The sequence below is a fragment of the Microtus oregoni genome, unplaced genomic scaffold, assembly GCF_018167655.1.
Source record: "Microtus oregoni isolate MIOR12 unplaced genomic scaffold, Mior012 000018F_ref0000195, whole genome shotgun sequence".
Lineage (NCBI taxonomy): Eukaryota > Metazoa > Chordata > Mammalia > Rodentia > Cricetidae > Microtus > Microtus oregoni.
In genome coordinates, this window is record NW_024543077.1 from 29,067,688 (window position 1) to 29,091,885 (window position 24,198).

Genomic DNA, 24,198 nt, shown 5'->3' on the forward strand with positions numbered 1-24,198 from the left:
TCATCATCGACCCTTGGACTTGTATACAGGGGGCAGACATATGAGCATCATGAATTCAAAATAATCCCTGAATTTTTCCTGACATCCAAGCTAGGATTAATAACAAACAAAAGCTGAAGGGAATTTCTGAAAAGATAAAAATCTAAACCAGAAACAACCCAAAACATTTACTCAAAAAGTATGTTCCCACATGGCCTGACACTTCAATAACCAATGGGAAACAAGTATGATGGGTTTACCATTCTATACATTATAGCAGAAAAATACCCATCACTTGGTAAAGGCACAAAAAAAGATGAACAAAATCCATAGAAGTAATATAAAGACTACAAAATAGAATTCACTAAATGGATTTGCCACACATATAGCTCACTTTAGTACATACTTCAAATATTTCAATGTAGAAACCATAATGCAATGATCTCCACCAGTCTTGATTAAACATGGTATGTAATTTACTTCCCTCAAGGTTATGATAAAAATTTTTACTTAAAGCTAGAGAAAACTGTGATTTCTAAAGAAATTAACCAATTGTTGTCATGAATTGAACTTTCTTTTTTCTAAGAGTGTGTTCCTATTTCCAGACTTCAAAAAGATATAAATAGACTAAAAATATATGAGGCACTAGAGTCATGCCTAGGTGAGAACTAATGTCAGATGTTTGACAGCTTCCTGTAATTTCTTCTGCAATAATATCCAAGGTATTATCTTTATGTGGATACAGAATGCACATTCAAATACACACAAATACACACACATACATCACATAACTACAATGAACAAAACTTTTAAGACAGTTTTTCACTCATGAAAACATTTCTCCTGTAAACATTCATTCATTTCTGTAAAAGAGGAGCTGAGAGTCATCGTACAGCTTACTTACACAATGAATTGGTTCATGTAAAGAAAAAGCAAACTTAGACTTGAAGTAAAAGAAATTAATTCTTCTAAGAAAGCTTTCCAGGCCGGGCAGTGGTGGTGCACAACATTAATCCCAGCACTTGGGAGGCAGAGGCTTTTCTAGGACAGGCCCCAAAGCTACAGAGAAACCCAGTCTCAAAAAACAGAAGAAAAAAAAACAAAAACAAAAAAAGAAGAAAGTTTCCCAGTAGAAATATCTGGTTCTGATCTCCTCTACTCTCAAGGGAATATTTCATAATATATGTCCAATTACTCTGTCATCTTCTGAACTAAGTTCCCAAACAGAGGTATCAATTGTATCTTGGCTCAACTCCAGGAGTTTCTGAAACATTCCAGTAAAAGAGGTATTCACATAAATCTTGAATCAGATTTATTTGAGAAGGAAGAAAACATGAGTATGAATACCTCTGCAAAGTGTGGAAAGGGACAGCTGCATGCTTAATGAGCATAAGGCTCAAATAGGACTTCTTAATAACCGAGAGCAAAGGAAATTTTGATGGTGGGAATTTGCTGGATTTCAATACCTGATCCTGAAAAAGCTCCGGGATGGGCTTGATTTTATGCCGAGGGATTCATTGCTTTTGTGCGCAGTGGACAAGGGTAGAGTTTGTTTTTATGGATCTGATTTGAGAGCCAAATTGTGTTTCTTTACTGGCCCCTTTTAACGTTGGCTGTTTTCAGAGAGATGTTGTTTCTTTAACTACTTCTAGATTCAGAGACAAGGTACTTTCTTTTGGCTCTGGTTTCAGGACCAATGTATGTTTCTTTAAATACCCTTTCTCCAACCAATAATGCTTCATAAAATGTTTGTCCATTAGTTTGCTACTTCAAACTAAAATAATAAGAGGTATCATGATGCTTGAACAAATTGTTGACACTATAAAATTCTTTTCTATACAATAACTGTTTTTGTTTAAAGAATAATTTACAATAAGCCCTCAGTTTTTTCCTCAGGTCCTAAGATTATGGTAATATGCACCACAAACTTAATCAGATTGATTACACACAAAAAGTCTTACTCCTATATGAAGCACAAATCATTCTGACACTGATTTTCATAGAGTATCACTACAGTATGATTTTTCTCATGTTTTTAAAGAACACACATATTAAACTCAGGGTTTCTCTATAAGATGTCTTATTTTACATATTTGGAGATGATTGGGAAAAAGGATTCAGGACAGATTTCATTCACATGTATCTCTCCAGTATGTGTTCTTTTATGCAATTGAAGATGATTGTGACATGCAAGTCCTTACCACATTGATGGCATTTATAGGGTTTCTCTCCAGTATGGGTTCTTTTATGATTTTGAAGAGCACAGTTGTGAGCAAAGACCTTACTTCATTGATTACATTTAAAGGATTTCACTCCAGTATGTGTTCTTTTATGCCTTTGAAGATGACTGTGTTGAGCAAAGGCCTTACCACACTGATTACATTCATAGGGTTTTTCTCCAGTATGTGTTCTTTTATGTTTTTGAAGATGACTAAGATATGCAAAGGCCTTACCACACTGATTACATTCATAGGGTTTCTCACCAGTATGTGTTTTTTCATGGTATTGAAGGTGACTATGATGGGCAAAGGCCTTACCACACTGAATACATACATAGGGGTTCTCTCCAGTATGTGTTCTTTTATGCATTTGAAGAGTACCACGGTGAGCAAAGGCCTTACCACACTGATGACATTCATAGGGTTTCTCTCCAGTATGTGTTTTTTTATGACTTTGAAGAGTACTAGGTCGAGCAAAGGCCTTACCACACTGATTACATTCATAGGGTTTCTCCCCAGTATGTGTTCTTTTATGCATTTGAAGAGTACCACGGTGAGCAAAGGCCTTACCACACTGATGACATTCATAGGGTTTCTCTCCAGTATGTGTTTTTTTATGACTTTGAAGAGTACTAGGTCGAGCAAAGGCCTTACCACACTGATTACATTCATAGGGTTTCTCTCCAGTGTGTGTTCTTTTATGACTTTGAAGATGACTGTGTTGAGCAAAGGCCTTACCACACTGATTACATTCATAGGGTTTCTCTCCAGAATGTGTTCTTTTATGCTCTTGAAGATTACTAAGATATGCAAAGGCCTTACCACACTGATTACATTCATAGGGTTTCTCTCCAGTATGTGTTCTTTTATGGTATTGAAGGTGACGATGATGTGCAAAGGCCTTACCACACTGACTACATTTATAGGGTTTCTCTCCAGTATGTGTTCTTTTATGCATTTGAAGAGTACCATGTTGAGCAAAGGCCTTACCACACTGATTACATTCATAGGGTTTCTCTCCAGTATGTGTTCTTTTATGCATTTGAAGAGTACTAGGTCGAGCAAAGGCCTTACCACACTGATGACATTCACAGGGTTTCTCTCCAGTATGTGTTCTTTTATGACTTTGAAGAGTACTAGGTCGAGCAAAGGCCTTACCACACTGATTACATTCATAGGGTTTCTCTCCAGAATGTGTTCTTTTATGACTTTGAAGAGTACTAGGTCGAGCAAAGGCCTTACCACACTGATTACATTCATAGGGTTTCTCTCCAGAATGTGTTCTTTCATGGAATTGAAGGTAATCCAGATGTGCAAAGTATTTACCACACTGACTAAATTCATAAGGCTTCTCTCCATTATGTGCTCTTTTATGCATTTGAAGATTACTTTTCTGAGCAAAGGCCTTACCACACTGATTACATTCATAGGGTTTCTCTCCAGTACGTGTTCTTTTATGTGTTTGAAGATTATCCTGACATGCAAAGCATTTACCACAATGAAAACATTCAGAGGGTTTCTCTCTAGTATGTGTTCTTTTATTCTTTTGAAAATGACTGTGATCAGCAAAGGCCTTACCAAGCGCATTAAATTTATATGATTTTTCTTCATTATGTGTTCTTTTATGACTTTGATGAGTTTCATAATGAACACAGTCTTTACCATCTTGACTATATTCATAGGGTTTCTCTCCAGTGGGTGTTCTTTCATGCATTTGATGATGACTGTGATAATCAAAGGCTTTACCACATTGCTTAATTTCACAGCATTTTTCTCTGGTATGTGTTTTTTCATTCCTTAGAAGATGAGTGTCATAAGACAAGGTTTTAGCATAGTGAGAACATACTGAAAATTTCTCTCCAATTTGATTTCTTTCAATCCTGCAAGGATAATTTACACATGTAAAAGCTTTACCACATTCAATATACTGTTGAACCTCAGATCTGTATGAATTAATTTCATAATTTGTTCCAGTTGTAAAAATGAATCAAATATTAATGTCTTATAACTTCATTTAAAATCATGTTTTCTTCTTTCATTAGGAAAAATATTTGTGATGATAATTCCTTTGTGTCATGGTTTACCATTTCATCTATACCTATCTCTATATTTTTCTATGATTTTTTCACATTTTTTAAAAGAAATGCATACACTGAGTGCCTTACGATCTTTACTGCATTCATAAATTTTACTGTGAATCCTTATACATTGGCTAAGTGAACTAAGACACTAAGAAGTATTGGCAGACTTAGAACTCATGGGGCTTTTTTTTTAATGTGAAGTTGTTTATGTATTAACAATGATGGTAAAATACCAATTACTGTATACTTGCACTTAATTGAACAAGTATACTCTCCATGGGAACTACAGTTTATCTTCTAATTGTTCTTAATGAGTCGTATGCTACATCTTTCCATATCCATATTCTCATATGCTTGTATCAAGAGTTCACATATGATATACATAGTAAGGAAGAATAGTAAATAAAAGATTTCCACATTGAATCCTCATGGTTTCACTTGCTGTTCCTCATAGACTTGTGGTATAGATATTAAGGTTTCTCCACAACAACTGCCCATTGACCCTTGACTCTAACTGCCACTTTCACTAAACTTAACAAGTCACAAAAAGTCTATGAGTAATCCAAGTCTTACCATGAGCTATTGATTTAGGAGAAAGTTTGCAGCTACACTCATCACTGAAATGTGTATAAAGTTATTGTCATAAGTAGCAAGAAAGAAATGGACTGGCAGATCTACTACATAGCCCTCACGTTGCTATGATTCAAATGGTGATTATCTGTTTAGTCATTGCTTCCTTGACTTTTTCTTTTTCTTTTTTTTTAGTTTTTTTCGAAACACGGTTTCTCTGTGGTTTTGGAGCCCATCCTGGAACTAGCTCTGTAGACCAGGCTGGTCTCAAACTCCCAGAGATCCGCCTGCCTCTGCCTCCCGAGTGCTGTTGACGTTTTCTTAAATGAATGCCTTGCACATGCAATTCACCTATGAGAAATTGAGGAATATGGATTTGTGAGAATTTAATAACCATCAATGCATTTAAAGCTGTGCTTATTTACAATGCTGCTTTTGATTCATTGTTCCAGGACATATTAGAAACTCATCAGAGGCATATTGTTATAAACTTGCACAGGAAAATTACCTTGTAGGTCTTCTAGAGCATTGACTATGTTCTTCAGTGTTACAGACCTCCAAAATGTACCCTGAAATACAGTACCAGAATATGTATGTTATATTATTTAATATTGTACAACAATTAGGTCATTCTCTTTTTTTAATTATTATTATTTTTTTTTGTTTTTCGAGACAGGGTTTCTCTGTGGTTTTGAAGTCTGTCCTGGAACTAGCTCTTGTAGACCAGGCTGGTCTCGAACTCACAGAGATCCACCTGCCTCTGCCTCCAGAGTGCTGGAATTAAAGGCGTGTGCCACCACTGCCCAGCTAGCTCATTATCTTAAGTGCACCTAAGAACTATGATTGTGTTACTCATCTCATTTTCTTCTTTCTAAATCAAATTACAGAACAACATTATAAGGCAAGGAAAGGTTGTCTCCATATTTTGAAACATGAAGGAAATTCATTTTTACCTGTAGTAGTGAGGTTCCTGAAGGTCTCCAGCATCACATCTTTGTAGAGATTTTTCTGGGAAGGACTCAGCAAATCCCACTCTTCCTGAGTGAAGTTGATATGTAGATCATCATAGGTCACTGCCTTCAAAAATATACCATACGTGTGTACATGTAAGCATGACAGTGACATCATTGGAAATGCATACTTCTTTGAAAGTACAGTTGTATGATTCTGGTGCTCCCCATTCTTATTCTGTGATATAGTCAGTTACTTTAGAAGTAAATTGAAAATTAGAGTCAATTCTGTCATTTCTATACAATCTGAATGGGATTTCACCTTATAAGAACAATATCTATTAACAGGGTGAGACAAGAAAAAAGATCAACAGTAAATTGTATGCATGAGAAAATTGTATGAAAAATTCCTCATTATAGAAAGAAAAAAAGATACACAAATGGGTGTATTGGTTTATTGTGCCTTTAACCACAACACTGAGAAAACAGAGGTGGGTATATTTGTCTCTGAGTTGAATGCCAGTCAAGTCAATGCAATCAGGTCCAGGAAAAGTGGCAGTACACATTAAGACTCTGTCTCCATTGCAAACCTCAATAAAACAAACAATGGGATAGAAAAACTAACAGGCTTTTATTGAAGTTTCTACAAAGAGTTGTTTTCACTCCAGTTCTGTAGTCTTCTTCCAGACCCTGAAGTACCCTAATATAAACTTCAATACCAATAACATTTTGTAGAAAAAGAACTTCCTGTATAAAACAGTTAAAAGTGGACACATGAAAACAGTAGAAATATATATGTTGGTCATAAATAATCAACACAGACCTGGAGAGGGGGCAGATTAATTCAGCACTCTTGCTGATCTGGAATGGAGATGGACAAATTTGCCTGTACTTACATGGGGATTATAACTATCCATTTTCCAGGGTAAGGATTTCTGATATTCTTTGATCACTTTCATGGTACATATCCATGCAGGCATATAAAACAGTCATATTGATTTAAAAAAATCAAAGCAAGCATAACAAGCAAGAAGATGTTCATACAGCTGCAATTTAATGACTCAAAATACTCAGGCAGTATTAATGCTATCAATCCATGGGATGGTATCCTGGGAATCAGAGAGATACCCTCTGTCAAATTTTAAAATTCAAGATAAGCATGAAGCTCAGCACAGCAGCATATACTTGACATAAAAAATACCTGCATTCCAGGGCCATCATCCAATAACATCACAACAAATAGAGCGAGGAATGATGCCTCCCTTTACTTTCAGGAATTTAGAGCCACACAATGACTCAGATAAAACAGCAGGTTACCAAACACTTGAGCACTGAATAAGAACTCTTTCTGCTATATCTTATGTGATTTAGAGATTGAGCCCATAATGATGGTAAACACATTTCAGTATAAATAGGAATTTGGCTGATTAATGTCAAGCACAACACAGTAGATATAAATGTCAGGAAATTACTTTAGGGTATTGAAACTCATAGCATACAATGAGGAATTTTATCTAGAAAGGCTTCTCCTGGTAAGGATCCACAGAAAATTGAAATAAAACCAATAAGGAGAGAAAGTTCTTCAAATACATGATATTTTCTGGTGGGTTGTTTATTTAATCAAGTACATTCTGAACCCAGTCACTATTGGTCCATGGTCAACAAATGAAAGAAATCATTTCATCACTTAGAAGATTCACATTTAATGATCCTTAAAGAAGGACTCTTAGAAGAAATGCAATACTAGCTCAGAATTGAGAAATAGATGTTTATTTATTAGGGATAGACTCACAAATCAGAATCCTATGCTCAAACTGAGATCAGAAACCGAATCATGCAGCCAGAAAGAGGCTGGACTCATGCTCTATACTGGCCTATATAAGAGGCCATGCCTTAGTGGTCAGGAAACCACTGGCTGTAAGATTTCCTACAGCGCCTTCTCCTTTTGTTTAAATAAGAGAGTTCTAAGCCCAATACACAATTCTATACTATGAATAAGAACAATATATTCATTAATTATCCTATCCTAACTAGTTTATGTCTTGTATAATATATATATGTCTTGAAAAAAAAACAACAAAAAAACAAAACCAAAACCAAATCCTGTACCAGAAAACCCATTGGAGAGAGTCTTAGTCCAGCAACAGATGGAGATAGAGACAAAGTCCCTCATCAGAGCACTGGACTGAGCCCCCAAGGTCCAGTTGAAGAGCAGAAGGAGGGAGAAAATGAGCAAGGAAGTCTGGACTGCGAGGGGTTGGTCCACTCACTAAGACAGTGTTCCTGTTCTAATGGGAGCTCACCAAATCCAGCAGAACCAGGACTGAGTGAGCATGCGATCAAACTGGACTCTCTGAATGTGGCTGAAAATGGGGGCTGACTGAGAAGGCATTGATAAAGGCACTGGGACTTGTTTCTACTGCATGTACTGGCTTTTTGGGACCCTAGTTCAATTGTCTATTTGGATGCAAAGCTTCCTAGGACTGGATGGGGGGGGTGCTTGGACTTCCCACAGGGCAGGATTCCCTGCCCTCTCTTAAGGAGGGATGGGGAGGGAAGAGGGGGTGTGGGGGAGCGGGAGGGGAATGGGAGGAGGGGAGGAAGTGAATGGAAAAATAAAAAAAGAAACAAAAAAAAAAACCAAACCACCAAAAACAAAAAACAAAAAGACTTCAAAGATACAGAAACCCCAGTCTTGTGAAAGTGAAAAGCAAAAAAACAAGCAATAAGTGAAGAAAATTAAAAACTGAAGTTTAAGAAATATACTCATGATCCATTGGACCCTGAATTCTACAAGTTCCATTCTGCCCTAAATCTCCAATTATACCCCTACAAACCCCTGCCACAACCTCAATGGAACACTGAAACACAACCTGCTACTCCTCAGAGGGGACCAAGAGGTGAGTGACTACCCATGCAGCAGGACACCCCACTCTCTAGGCCCTCCATACCAGAGCAAAACCCCAGGACCTCCCCCAGTGGCCTCAGCTTCCCTAGCCAGCTAGCCTTTGAGTTTCCTGAAAGGAGGCTGCTCCAACACCCCCATCCCATCCATTGAACCTTGAAAGCTACAAGTCCCATTGTGCCCCAAGCCCTCCTATCCATGCACCCGCAACCTAAGTGGAACTCTGCAGCACAGCCTGCTATTACACAGAAAGGACCAAGAGGTGAGTGATGACCCACCTAGCAGGACAACCTCTTTAGGACCTCCATACTGGGGCAAAACTCTGGGCCCAAACACTACCTGCTTCAGTTCACTAGCCAGCCAAATGGCAAGTTTCCTCCAGGTGTGCTGCTCAAACACCTCCACACCATCCATCAGACACTGAAAGCTACAAGTCTCACTCCACCACCAAAACTTCCCATGCTACCTCCCAGCACCTTGCAACTTCAGAGGAACATTAAAACACAAGATGTAGTTTCACAGGGTGGCCTAAGACAGGGACCCTGAAGCACAAGCTGTGACTGCACAGACTGGACCAAGAGTGTGACCCAGGAGTGCAGACCAAAAGAGCAGGCCAAGAAGAGAGAGTACCAAGACAGACCTCAGTGGCATGGCTCTCTGAAACACAGAGTTGGCCAAGAACAGGTCTCAAAGACACAAACCATCACTTTAAGGATTGGAACAAAAGGAAAAGACACTGCTGGCACCAATTGAAGGATGAGATGGATAGGTGCCAATGCAAGAATTCATCCAATAACATAGAAAGCAACATGGTAACACCAGAACCCAGTGGTCATACTACACAAAGACTTAGTCATCCTAAGCCAGGAGAAACAAAAGAAATGATTTTCGATGTAACTTTGTGAAAATGATGGGGTCCCCAATGTAACTCTAGGAGGATGATGAAGGAAATAAAAATTCCCTTAAAGAAACCAAGGAAAAGACAGACAACAAATTGGAAGACATCAAAGAAACCAAGAAAAAACAATCAAACAGATGAAACAAACAGCTCAAGACTTGAAGACTGAAATAGAGGCAATAAAGAAAACATTAATGCAGGGAATTCTGTATATGGAAAATCTGGTTAAACAAATGGGAACTATAGCAGGAAGTGTAACCAGCAGAATACAAGAGATAGAAGAGAGACTCTCAGATGCTGAAGATACTATAGAAATCAAATCATTGGTCAAAGAAAACAACAAATCCAACAAATTCCTTACACAAAACATCCTGGGAATCTGGGACACCATGAAAAAAATTAAAACCTAAGAATAGTAGGGATAGAAGAAAGAGAACAACACCAACTCAAAAGAACAGAAACTATATTTGACAAAAAAATCATAGAAAAAAACTTTCCCAACCCAAAGAAGAATATCCCTATGAAGGTACAAGAAGCTTAGAGAACACCAAATAGACTAGACCAAAAAAGTCTCCCCCAACATATAATGATCAAAATGCAAAATAGAGAACGAAGAAAGAATATTAAGAGCTGCAAAAGATAATGGCCAAGTATAATATAAAGGCAGACCTATCAGAATAACACCCAAATTCTCCATGGAAACCATGAAACCAAGAAGGCCCTGGACAGATGTGCTGAAGACACCAAGAGACCACAGACACCAGACCTACCAAAGCTTTCAGTCACCATAAATGGAAAAAATATGATATTCCAGGGCAAAACCAGATTTAAACAATACCTATCCACAATCCAGTCAAGCAGAAAGTACTAGAGGGAAAACTCCAACCCAAAGAAGCTAACTGTAAACACCGGCAACAGATATCCTAACACCCACAAACCCCAAAGAAGGGAAACACAAACACCGCTACTGAAAAATACCAGGAACTAGCAGTCCCTTGTTATTTACATCTCTTAATATCAATAGACTCAATTAACCTATAAAATGGTACAGGCTAAGAAAATGGATACAAAAGCAGGATCCATCCTTTTGCTTTATAAAAGAAACACACCAAGATGCTCACCTTCCCGGACCTGGGGGGAGCAGGGAGGACCTTGGACTTCCCATAGGGTAGGGAACCCTGACTGCTCCTTGGACTGGAGAAGGAGAGGAAGGGGGTTGTGGGGAGGGGAGGGAAGTAGGAGGAAGGGAGGAGGTGGAAATTTTCAATAAAAAATAAATTAATTAAAAAAAATTAAAACACACCTAAACCTCAAAGACAAACACTGCCAAAGAGTAAAGTGTTGGAAAAAGATTTTCAAATCAAATGGACCTAAGCAGCACACAAGTATAGGTATCCTAATAGCTAACCAAATAGACTTCAAAGTAAAGCCGATCAGAATAGATGAAGAAGGACACTTCATACCCATAACAGAAACAATTCATCAAGATGAAGTCTCAATCCTGAACATCTATGCCCCAAATATTAGAACACCCACTCATGTAAAAGAAACATTACTAAAGCTTAAATTGCACATCAAATCCCATACAAGAATAGTAGGAGGAAGTTGCTTTTTCGTCTCCACACTCCTGTTTCGCGGCCTGCGTCCTCTGGATGGCCTCGCAAAACTGCGACCCAGCTGCCGCCAGCATTCCGGCAGTTCGCAAGGGAGCCGAGCCCAGCGGGGGTGCCATCCCGGCCAGTGGGCAAGAGGCTACAACAGGAGCTGATGACCCTCATGATGTCTGGTGACAATGGGATTTCTGCCTTCCCTGAATCAGACAACCTGTTCAAATGGGAAGGGCCCATCCATGCATGGAGCAGCCGGCACAGCATATGAAGACCTGAGGTATAAACTCTCACTCGCGTTCCCTAGTGGCTACCCTTACAACGCACCCACGGTGAAGTTCCTCACACCCTGCTACCACCCCAACGTAGACACCCAGGGGAACATCTGCCTGGACATCCTCAAGGATAAATGGTCCGCGCTGTATGATGTCAGGACCATCTTGCTGTCTATCCAGAGCCTGCTAGGAGAACCCAACATCGATAGCCCATTGAACACACACGCTGCTGAGCTCTGGAAAACCCCCACAGCATTTAAGAAGTACCTGCAAGAAACCTATTCAAAGCTGGTCTCCAGTCAAGAGCCCTGTCACAAGCTTCTCCTTGTGTCGTCTTTTTTCTTAGATGGTCTGTCCTTTTCTTGATTTCTACGCTGTGGTGTTATTTTTGTTTTATTTGTCTTTTTAACTTAAGTCTGCTTAAGTTCTTACAATGTATATTAAATAAATACATGTTGATTGTTTTTGTATAAAAAAAGAATAGTAGGAGACTTCAACACCCCACTCTCCCCAGTGGGCAGGTTATACAGAAAAATAAGACAACTAACAAATGTCTTGACTTAAATGGAATCAATGGACATCTATAGAGCATTCCACCCAAACACAAAATATACCTTCTTCTCAGCACCTCAGGGAACCTTCTCTAAAATGGACCACAAACATGGTAACAAAGCAAACCTCAACACACACACAAAAAAATGGAATAACCCCCTGTGTCTTTTCAGATCACCATGTTTTAAATTTAGGATTTAGTAACAACACTAATCACAGAAAGCCTAAAAACTCATGGAAATTGAACAGTGCTCTAGTAAACCACCCCTAGGTCAAGCAAGAAATAAAGAAAGAAATTAAAGACTTTGTGGAATTCAACAAAAATGCTGGCACAGAATACCCAAATCTATGGGAAACTATAAAAGCAGTGCTAAGATGAAAGTTCATAGCACTAAATAAAGAAAGTATAGAAAACTCACACCAGTGACTTAACAGCACACCTGAAAGCTCTAGAAGAAAAAGAAGCAGACTCACCCAGGAGTAGAAGATAGGAAATAATCAAATTGAGGGCTAAAGTCAATAAAATACCAAAATTAAATCAACACCAGATGAACAATTCAAATCAGCTTATAACCTGCAAGGAAAGAGAAGAAGTTATCAAAAGCCTTCCAGCCAAAAAAAAAAAAAAAAAGCCTAGGGCAAGGCAGTTTCAGTTCAGAATTCTGTCAGAACTAAGAACTAATAACTATACTCAAAGGATCCACATAATAGAAATAGAAGTAAGGGCCGGGCGACGGTGGCGCACGCCTTTAATCCCAGCACTTGGGAGGCAGAGGCAGGTGGATCTCTGTGAGTTCGAGACCAGCCTGGTCTACAAGAGCTAGCCAGGACAGGCTCCAAAGCCACAGAGAAACCCTGTCTCGAAAAACCAAAAAAAAAAAAAAAGAAAAAGAAAAAGAAATAGAAATAAGATTGCCAAACCCCTTTTATGATGATACAGTTACTCTTATACCAAACCATACAAAGATTCAACCAAGGAGAATTCCAGACCCATCTTACTGATGAACATAGAGGCAAAAATACTCAATAAAATACTAGAAAATAAAATCCAAGAACATATTAACAAAAACTCATTTACCATGATGAAGTCAGTTTCATCTCAGAGATGCAAGTACGGTTCAACATACAAAAATCTATTAAGAATCCTGCCCTCTAAAATATCCAAGTTATGTTAAAAAAAAATCCTGTCCTCTTTAAGTTCCTCTCCTAACATCTTTTAAGAGTGAACAACAGCCAGGCAGTGGTGGCACACACCTTTAATCCCAGCACTTGGGAGGCAGAGGCAGGCGGATCTTTGTGAGTTCAAGACCAGCCTGGTCTACAAGAGCTAGTTCCAGGACAGGCTACAAAACCACAGAGAAACCCTGTCTCGAAAAACTAAAAAAAAAAAAAAAAAAAAAAAAAAAAGTTAACAACAATAAGGCAGTATAGGCCAAATTAACCCTTTTCTCCTAATCCTGGGTTTTGGTCATCGTATTTCATCACAACAATAGAAACCACAATTAAGACACCATGTGTGGTTGATATGTATGAGAGACCTGCTATTTTCTAAAGGTAAACAAAGAAGAGAGATTTGGGGGAAGGTTGGGACAGAGAGCAATGGTGGGAGGAAAAACTGCAGTCAAGATGAAAGAATAAATAAAAGACAAATGAAAGAGTGGAATGAGGAAAACTGAGGGAAGATTGGGTCAAGGAAAGGTGAAAATTTAGCAGAGCAAATGACAAATCTTGTGGCTCTATCTCAGGTACATGGGCTTTATTTCCAAAGGGCTTAGAAAGTTCTGTACCTGCTGAAGCATTAATCTAATTGACATTTAACAATAAGAAATCAGGAGTCAGAGAGCAGGGTAAGAAACTGAAAGATCAGAGAAGCAGTTAACCAGCAAATTGTGACTACCACCTCTTCAGTCTCTCCATGTTAGTAAAGTGCTAATATTCTCTTAGGCCTGCCTTAGGAATCCTGACTCCTATCTGCCCAAAGTCCTCCAAACCTCTATGGTAAATTTTGGTCAGGTAGTGATTAGCTCTGCTGTAATGCTTAGCAGGCTTTATTATCAGAATATAATCAATATATCACACATTTCCCTATTTGTCTTATTAAAAGGTGAAGGTTTTAACTAACACAGTAAAGCTATATACACTAAATACAATAACTATATATAATATGTACAGAGGAGAATTATACTAACAATGTCCAATCCATTTGCATTTGGTAAATTTAGAGAAAATGTTTGATCATCTATCCTATCTTAGTAAGCCCAAGGTGTTGTACCTAAAGTACTTTTTATCCAAACTGGTATTACTAACCTTAAATAATATTTCTGCCTCTTAGCCTTATATACATTATACATTTTTTAATTCATTTTTTTCAATTTGTTAACATGCATAATTACAATTATTGAGCTTTTAGCTCCATCAGAGAACTCAGAGGGATATAATATTCCCTGAGTAAACAGGAAGTATAAAGCAAACAACATTTAAAATGAAGAAACAACACCACCTGTCTATGTAAAATAAATTTTTGTCAGGCTATAGTGGTGCATGCCTTTAATCCCAGCACTTTCACAGCAGAGGCAGATATATCTCACTAAGTTAGAGGCAAGCCTGTTCTACAATGTGAATTGAGGAAAGCCAGAGGAATCTGTCTTTTAAAAAAAAGGAAACAAAATGTCTTTTTGTTTCACCTTGAAAACACACCTAACATGATTATAATAAGTGACTGTTAGGCCAACTTATTCTTTTGAAGAGGATATTTTATTTGGATGATGTGTTATTTTTTAGTTACCTCGGTTGTCTGTCATGGCCCGTGAGGGTCCAACATAAATTCCCTAATTCCTTCCACCGGCTGGAACGGAGTCGCAAGGAAAAGAACCGACACAGCTTACACCGTCATCATGGAAAAGGCCAGATCGCCGTTTATTGTCCAAACATTTTATATAACCACACCAAATTTAGCGGGGAGGGGGAAAACCAATTATGCCATCACCTAGGCAACCAGGTGCCTTGGCTCAAGTCACATCAGCGTCTAGCAGTCAGGTAGGCCCTGAATTAGCATCTCTATAAGACATCCTTCCAAATTACAAAAGGAAGGAAGCACCAAATATCTGAACTCTTAAGTCATCAGCTTCAGTCAAACATCTCTTCTCAGGTAATCCACATTTTAACAAAAGAAGCTAGGAGCAGGCATCCTGGCCTTTGTTAAGGGCAGAGACAGCTTGTCTGCAGAGCTACATGATCAGCTCGGACCGGGCTAATGGCTTTTGTGCCATATCGAAATATGGGCCCACAGTTGTCTAGTGGTTTTTAGATTCCTTAGTTCAATGTTTTCATACTTTTGTAAAGACAAAACAAAACTCTGCCATAACCCTATCTTTATGAAGATTTATTGTTGGAAATTATATTTAATCAAAAGGAAGACATCTGTTAATCTTACGAATTAGTTAAGATTGAATGGTAATGCTCTCTGATGAACTACTGTTTCTTTTACTCAAGGGATTTTTTATTTATTTATTTATTTACTTATTTATTAAAGATTTCTATCTCCTCCCCGCCACCACCTCCCATTTCCCTCCCCCTCCCCCAGTCAACTCCCCCTCCATCATCAGCCCGAAGAGCAGTCTCAAGAGATCTTTTTGTTTGAAGCTAATCTTTAAGGATTGAAGTGGTATCTATAACTTTATTCCCCAATTTAATACATATCGTGGTTTTTATTCTGAATGCAATGTATCTTTAAAGCATACAGGTTGGTTAATTTAGCAGGGCTTTTTTATTATCTAAGGTCTCCCCACAGCTGTTGTTTCCTTTTTACTAGCATTTAAAACTGTAAAAGTTAATAATCTATTCTGTAACCTATCTTTATGGCCTTAATTACTCCTTTCTGCTAACTGAGCATATATTTTAAGATGCCTGATGAAGTGTTAATCTAATTAATCTTTTTCAATCCCAAAACAACCTAAAAATGGTTTAAAATCTGCTTCCTGCTACATGGCATAGAGCAGAATATGTGGATTGTGCCCTATCTACCTGTCTACCACATTGCACACCTGAGAAATCTCTGCACATCAGAAACTCCTTTTGTCCCCTGGAACTAAGCTTCACTGGATCCCACCATTGCAGCTAGTGGTAACACCATGTTAAAAGCACTCTACTCTACTATTGCTCTACCAGGTCCTAAACAATTTGTAATATTTATAACACAAACCTGAAACTGGAATGCAATATTCAGAACTTCTAGAAACTAAACCTTCAGTTTTCTAATCTCTCTTCCCACTGCACAGCAAAAGCAGTGCCCATGTGTGTACTCTGGACAGAGATACAACCAGCATCATTTCCTTCCATTCCAGGGCTGTAGTATTTATATACACAAAGAGGCTCAGAGAACAAGGGCCACTGCCAACATGAACCACATGGACCAACATAACTGCAGTCTAGCTCATGGTACTTCCAAGTCTCAGCAGAAATGACATTTCAACAGACCTGCTCTGATACGCCCCACTCATTACAGGATTGCTTATGGTCTTCCTTACCACCCCCTACAGCAGAGACAGAAGAGAATCATGGAAAGAACTGACAAACTGTCTGCCACTAGTACTCTTGATGTCTAACCCTTCCTAGAATCCCTCACTGGCTAGGGCCACTCAGCTAGGCCTCTCAATATTAGCAGCTCCTCTACAGGAGGATCAGAGATCAAATGACTCAGACAGCACAATCCTTCCAGTGCTGCCCTCCCAGCCCAGCAGACAGGGCCCCAGTTTAGACAGTTTGTATTTAGTACACATTTTCCCACTCTACTAGAGCACATCCTCTTCCTCATCTAGAGCACAGGGTCCTTTGTGTGCACATTCCATTACATACCCACTCTCCAGTTCAGCCATCCTACTGCCTCAGAGATGGAAAATCCTGCAGACAAACAGGTCACATTCATAACATAACTAATGTAACTGTGTAACTGTGGTTACTTTGTAACTGTTGTTAAAGAAGAACAGACAGGGAATTAGAAAACAATCCAGGTATCTTAGGGCTTGGAGGCAGCAAGGAGAATGTAAATATGATGTAGTTGTCATCTCAAAAACGATTTTGAAAACTTGAGACAGACTTTATGGTCATGTACTCCAGAGACTAGGGATTTGTATTAAAGCACATTAAAATTTTTTTCATGTATTTTCTCAAAAGATCAATGTCTTAATAGAGAAAAGTCCTGTTAAGTAGGGCCACAACATTTTACCCTGATTCTTGTAGATGAACTACTGTAAATATAGCAATTAGGTTTAAAGATAAGGTCACTCCCTTTCCCAGATTCCTTTTTGCGCTGGTCTGTGGACTGCAAACAATGGTCAATCAGGACATTCATAGAGCATCTACAATTGACTACCTGATTCCACAGAGCTAATCTCAACGACTTATGAAGGAGGAAAGCTCTCACCCTCAGTCTGACCTTTCCCTTCCTGTGCTGCGTCTCCACCAGCTTCACTAAACTCCTCCCCCTATTGTGGTCTGAGGACAGAAAGAATGCTCCATATGCAAATCCTTTCCCTGCAATTGTAATGCATAGTCAACTACATGCCTCACATGCATAATGTTAAAACTGTGAGGTGGTGAGATCCTTTTTGAAAGGAATTTTGAAAGTGTATCATACAGGACAGCAAGGTCATTGCCCTGGACAGCAGCAGACCTAGGGCACCTGAGTCAACATAAGAGAACTTGTCTCAGAAACTATTTTTCAAACAGGGTGGAAATGCAGCTGTTCTAGAATTAATATGCCTTTTTATTAACAAATCACTTCACACATTTAGGGTGCCAACCTGTAATGCCTCCTTGAAAGGCTTGATAGAGGTTGTTCTTTGATATGGAGATATGCATGGTGTCTGGTTTTAAATCAGTGGTGGCTTCTTTGTTTGTAATGGTTTGGAGCCAAATATCTGGACAATCCAGTTGAGCAATGTGTACCCTAGCAACCTAAACTCTAAGAGCCCTGTTTAAAACACATTTATTTCTGGGTGATGTAGAGGCAGCCCTCCCTCAGCTAATTCTACTTTCTGAGACTGAACTATTTCCAAGGCATTGGAAAATTCTTTACATCAGCAATTATCCTCTTCTACATTGCGGATTAGAAGTGCAGCGCTATCCAACAGGTGAGATGCCTTAATACCGTCCACATAGTTAAATATAAATGGAGATTGTATGTAAGGATGAATGCAAAGTGCTCAATATCGAGAAGATACTTGAGAAAGTAGGCTTCTCCGACTTTAGCACTTTAAAGTTGACAAGAAAGATGTTTGTACACACAGCACCCTGCTCCCAATTCTCTAAGCGGATTAAGCCCAAAGCACAAAGTTATTCAGAGTTCCATACCTAGGTCTAGGAATTAACAAAGACCGCATGGGACTTCACAATGCAGGGAATCTGGCGGTAGGTTCCCACGTGGATCCCAGGAGGACGCACCACGCTGTCTCCCGCACCTCACCCTCTGCTCCTCCCATCTGGAGACAGCATTCCCTCACTCACCATGTTGTGGTTTCTCAGCTTGCCAAATCTCTCAGTTTATCAACTTCCTGCAGCAGTAACTTCACCGCAACACAGGGAACCACCCGTGCCTGCTCCTCTGCAAAATCGAGACTAAATGCGGATGCCCGGAAGAGCCCTGCAGAACATCTGACTGGCAGGTCACCTGGAGGGCCTGATTGGCTTGTGAGACCTGAGTGACAAGAACACCTCCCACAGGACTGAAGAGGACTTGAAGAGACAGCACAGATATTTCAGGCCATTCCATCCACCTGAGTCAAATATCTTTTCTTGATTGGCCAAGATATGCACTTCAATAGCCCTTGCTCCTGGCTATAAAAGCCAACACCATCATAATCTTGCACTCCATAGGAACTTTTCCTTTTGCCTCCAGAATACGACGTGGCCAGTTAGCTTGTACAGTGCACTGTGCTGTGCTTGGTGAGTGTGGGGCTTTCCTGTCCCACGGGGGAAAGAATGCCCAGAATATTAACAGCTAAAGAGAGTTTTTAAGGTCACAAAAGGAGATGTTTGTTCTGTGGCTTCATGCTGAGGTCAGATGAACTGAAGGTACTTTTTACATGGTTTTCACAGGGATTCACACAACAGAAAAGAGAAAAGCAGGAGCCAGATCTCAATCAAGATGATTTGTCTTGTGCTGGAGAGATGGCTCAGTGGTTAAGAGCATTGCCTGCTCTTCCAAAGGTCCTGAGTTCAGTTCCTGGCAAACACATGGTGACTTACAACTATCTGTAATGAGGTCTGGTGCCCTCTTCTGGGCTGCATACATACAGACAGACAATTGTATACATAACAAATAAATAAGTAAATATTTTTAAAAAAAGATGATTGGTCTTTCCCCCATCGGAAAGCTGAATGATGACTCCATTGTTTATGGGTTTTATTCCTTAAATTCGAAGCAAACTCCAGGAATATGAATAATAATAAAAAGAGTAGTGTTCATGGAAATGTGAATATGTAGAGAATAATTGAGCTAGAAAAATGTCTTCATGAGCACTATTGTTAGCCAGGACATCTCCCTCCATGGTCAGGTGGATAAAATATACAACTGCAGTATTCAAGATTCTCTACATGAACAGGACAGGTAGAATGAATCTCAACATGTAAATAAAAAGTGGGACTAGTAGAATGTCCCATGAGCTGTGTTTCAGGATGTCTTAAAATAGCTACTTATAATAGAAGAATCCAGTAAATTTTGCTTCTCAGCCTTTTCCCAAAGATCAAGTCAAGAATCCAGTAGTTGCTCAGCCCATGAGGCTTGATGTCTCAACTGATTTTAAGTATTCACCGAAATTTCAAAGAAGTAGTCTCTAGTACTAGTAAAGGAATGAGCTTGGTAGCCAGAGCAAGTTGATAAAAAAGAGACTTTTCTACTTCAATATACTTTATATGCAATTGCTGCTACCAGAAGGTGAGAAGGTTAAAATTAGATCATAATCTTGTTTGATTCAGATTTTCTTGCTTTTGTGATTTAAGACAGGATTTTTCTGTGTAGGTGTGGAACTCATTCGGTAGGCCAGACTGGTCTCAAACTCAGAAAATCCCAGTGCCTCTTGTTGTGCCCAGATTATGACCACCAGAGAGAGACCACCAGATAGGTCCAGTCTGTAATAAGCAAGGTTTAATCAGCATAATACAAACATGTTTGGAACTCATCTCCATCCCCCTTACAGCAAAGTAGAGAGGAGTTGTAGCTCCTCTGTGGGGTAAGCCTTTAGAGAAATAACTACAAAGAGAATCTTTGACACTGCTTTGGCATGGGTACAAGGACTTTTGCTCCCTCCCATTCTGTTAAGTCAGCTTTCTCCTTGTTCTTAGAGCAAGGCCCCTGTTCTTGGGTTAGGCCATCTTTATCAGTCTGTACCAGGTGGCTGGGTGGGCTGAGCTAAGTGACCTTGTGCTTGGAGTCTCCCGGGTGGGAGAGGGGAATGCCACTATCTTCCTGGGAAAACATTCTGCTGGGAAATTTCTTTTTGCCCCTTTGAGAATAAGGGGTGAGGGTTCCACATACCCCACTCCTTTTGGTCCTAAGCTCAATCATGGGCTGGCTTTGCTAACATTGGCCAAATTGTCTTTTACAATTACAGAATTGTTTTTTATGGTTTTTTTTTTTTTTTTACTTAGCATTTTAACCAGGGATAATTGGATGATGTATTCTTTTAACTGCTTCTAGCTGGCTTTAGGGCGTTGTTGATAAGGGTTAACAAAGGTGAATGAAATGCTAGTCAAAAAGAGAAAATTTTAGGAACGTTTGGTTTGTGGACTTTGTTGAAGAGGCAGGGAGCACTTACATCGACTAGACTGGTCCACATCAGTTTTTAACAAGTCCATGGTCCACAGTCATTTGGAGCAGGTTGTAGTAAGCAATTGATGCTTGTTTTTATCCACCAACCAAGGCAAAACCTGTTGAAACAAATTTAAACTAGGAACAGAAGTTAATACATTTGAAACTTTTAGGCCCATATTAAAATTCATATTATAGAAATAGCAAATAACAGATATCTATAAAACAGTAAAAATAGACTTATACCTTTGAGTCCCAGCAAAAAGACAGAAAATCCTGAGCTTGTAACCTAACTAGTATATAGTCATTGTTTTATTGTTTATGAACTTTTATATCCTCAGATTTTATATATAATGAGCTAACAAGCTGGCTATAGCTTTGTGTAAGTATCTGGATATCCTTTTTGCTCTTAAATTGATATTATAGCTGGCCTAGCCATTAATACAGAAATCTTAGAAGGATAAATAAATTATATTTAAATACAGACAAACGGAAAAATGACAGAGACCAGCCCATATAAAGTCATACCCAGGTCTCCATAGCACTGGAGGCAGACGTATCAGAACAGCAGGCTTTACCAGACCTCTATGGTGATTGGTTACTGTGGAAGAGTGATGTGGAAAAGACTGACCTTATTTTGTCTAGGCAAAAGTGGTGCAATCAATTCTCCAAGGTTCTACTGTTTGTTCACAGTCTGGGCTGGGTCCTGACAGCCAGTGCTGTACTGGGGGTCATGGTTCCCAGTGGTCAGCATAATTGTTATCCAGGTGGAGACATTGTGGGGTCCCATAGTCTTCTTTGGAGACCTTGGGTCACTGTTAGGATCTCAGGGTCTCTGTCTGACACAACCTTTTTAAATTTTATTTTAAATGCCATTTTTATAGATCTCTGAAGTATTTGGGGCTGCTTAGGTATCTCTCATTAGACAGATTTTATTTTAAATTACTTGTTTTAAGCTTTGGAACATATATAGGGGACTAAATAAGGCTTATCCCTGCATTTATATTAGTACTTTGAGGATGATTGATTATTAACTAGTATTTTTTTTTTTTTTTGGTTTTTCGAGACAGGGTTTCTCTGTGGCATTAACTAGTATTTTTAACAGAGCAGAATTATATACCATATTTTTGTCAGCTTGAACCTTTAAATTAATGATTTTAGCAAAGACAATGAGAATAAAATCTAAATATTAACAATATGAAACATTTTATAAGCATATATGTTTTATAACCTAATTTATTGTAGCTGATGTTTTTGGTGACTATCACTTGGCATTGGTGTTTTTTCTCGTAACTTTTCTTGGGGAGTCTAGTCCCAGCTATTCTGGGTGGTAACTGACAATCTTATATATCAATAAAGAACAGCATAAAACAGTTTCTAACATTATATATATCAAAAAGACATTTAAATTTTTGTGAACCCAAATCTAATGACCAGAGCTCAGAGAAAAATTACAAGTACAAAACTTATAATTATCAAAGGCTAATTTTTTAATAAAACATACAAATGTTCTTAAGAAATAAACATGACGTTTTAACAAAAAAAACAGAATTTAAAATAAACAGAATTAAACGTTAAACATTTAGGTACAAGAAAGTACAGCAAACATCTATTGGCCTTTTATAATTTTTTTTATATCTTTTGTGACTTTTTATATACCTTTTGTAATTTTTTATAACCCATTTTTCCCCTGTGGAAACAAAAGCATTTTTAGACATAATGTATCTTTGAAATTTATTTTTAAATCAATATTTTTTAAAGTTACAGGTTGATAAAATTTAAAACTTCTTGTAAGCAATATCAGGACAGGAAAGGGTTAAGAGGAGAAACTGCTGGGCAGCAGAAGAACCTTGAGTGTTATCACACTAAAGAACTTGGCTCAGACAAGAAAAGAGGCACAGAGAGTGTCCTTGGCTGCCAAAGCTTTTGTAAAAGAGTTTTTTTAACCTTTTTCTGACCTTGAACTCAGATTCTCTGTTTTACATTTACCCAGGTTTTTAATTGCAAGCAGTCAATTCCATGTCACGCGCCTGCATGTCCCTCTCTCCTGTCAAAGCAAAGGCCCTCAAGATACAGAGAGAGAACAAGGGAAAGGGGGCTGCCCTGTTCTGCTGCAGCCAGCCTCTCTGGCACTAGCTCCACCTCCTGTCTTCTGAAGAGGCATTCCTCTGCCCTCAGCAGGGTGCTTGACGACTTTGTAGCCTGCTCTGTCCCAGGTGACTCTGCTCCCTGGCCTTGGAGCCCCTCAAGCCCCAAAGATCCTCTGCCACGTAGCATTTTCCAGGCTCAAGGCTTAGCTCTAAGCATCCAGGCAGTGTATTCTCTGCCATCAGTCCTGGCTCAGGGCTAGGGATACAGACCCTAGATGGGCTGCTGTCAAGTCAGCTGTATTTTTACATTTAAGTTTTGTCTTATTTTTTCTTTTTAGTCCTCGTCAGTCCAGTCTTAAACATAATAAGCAAAGAGACAACAGTTTTCTGGAACTCCAGGGGATCATCATTAACCGGATGTAGTGGCCCCAAAGACATTCCAAGTCATAGGCATGCACCCCCTACCCTCTCCACACCCAGTTTCTTTCTGGTGCTCTATAAGATTTTGCCTCTCTCTTCTCCATCCCTAGGGTCTGCAGGGGAGGGGGCTGGGGCTCCAGAGGAGCTGAAGGATCCTCTAGGATAGAAGTTGAGAGAAATTAAAAACAAAGCAACAATTACCATAACATAACACAAAGAGATTTTGACAAATTCCTGGGACAAGACACAGTGACACTTTCTCCCACGGTGGAAGAAACCCAAACAGCTTTCTTTGAGGTAGCTGCAAACGACCCATGGATGGTAGAATGCTGGCCCCTGTCTATTGACCCGGAACTGGGAGAATTCCCATCTGGGAGCAAAACTCCCAGTCTAAAAAAGACCTGGGGCCAGAAAGGCCCCTGTCTGGAAATGGAAGACAAGGCATCCCTTGCTGATCCAGGGTCTCTGTACAAGCGTGTCCGCTTCAGAGAACACCTGTCAATACCAAAATCCCAAATCAGCTGACCGGTACTAAACCAAAGCAACCATAGTCAGACAGACAAGATGACAGAGACAAAGAGACAAGAGACAAAAGACAAAGAGAGCTCTCTCACCGGTAGATGCTAATAAACGTCCAGACTTTCATCATTCCGGTGGAATCCCTGGGGTTCCAGGCCAATGCACTAAATGTTGTGCCCAGATTATGACCCCCAGAGAAAGACCACCAGAGAGGTCCAGACTTGAATAAGCAAGGTTTAATCAGCATAATACAAACATGTTTGGAGCTCATCTCCATCCCCCTTACAGCAAGGTAGGGAGGAGTTGTATCTCCTCTGTGGGGTAAGC

The 24,198-nt window shown here is 39.2% G+C and overlaps 1 protein-coding gene and 1 pseudogene across 1 annotated transcript; one reads left to right on the top strand and one right to left on the bottom strand.

The window, feature by feature from the left end:
- Positions 1–2,265: 2,265 nt before the first annotated feature.
- On the bottom strand, positions 2,266–5,836 carry LOC121458725 (zinc finger protein 431-like). The gene is made up of 3 exons (XM_041668032.1): positions 5,803–5,836; positions 5,358–5,418; positions 2,266–3,994 (listed from the first exon to the last, which is right to left on the bottom strand). The coding sequence occupies exons 1-3, from the start codon at positions 5,834–5,836 to the stop codon at positions 2,266–2,268; spliced, it is 1,824 nt and encodes a 607-aa protein (XP_041523966.1).
- Positions 5,837–11,254: 5,418 nt separating this feature from the next.
- LOC121458629 lies at positions 11,255–11,850 on the top strand (annotated as a pseudogene).
- Positions 11,851–24,198: the final 12,348 nt, after the last annotated feature.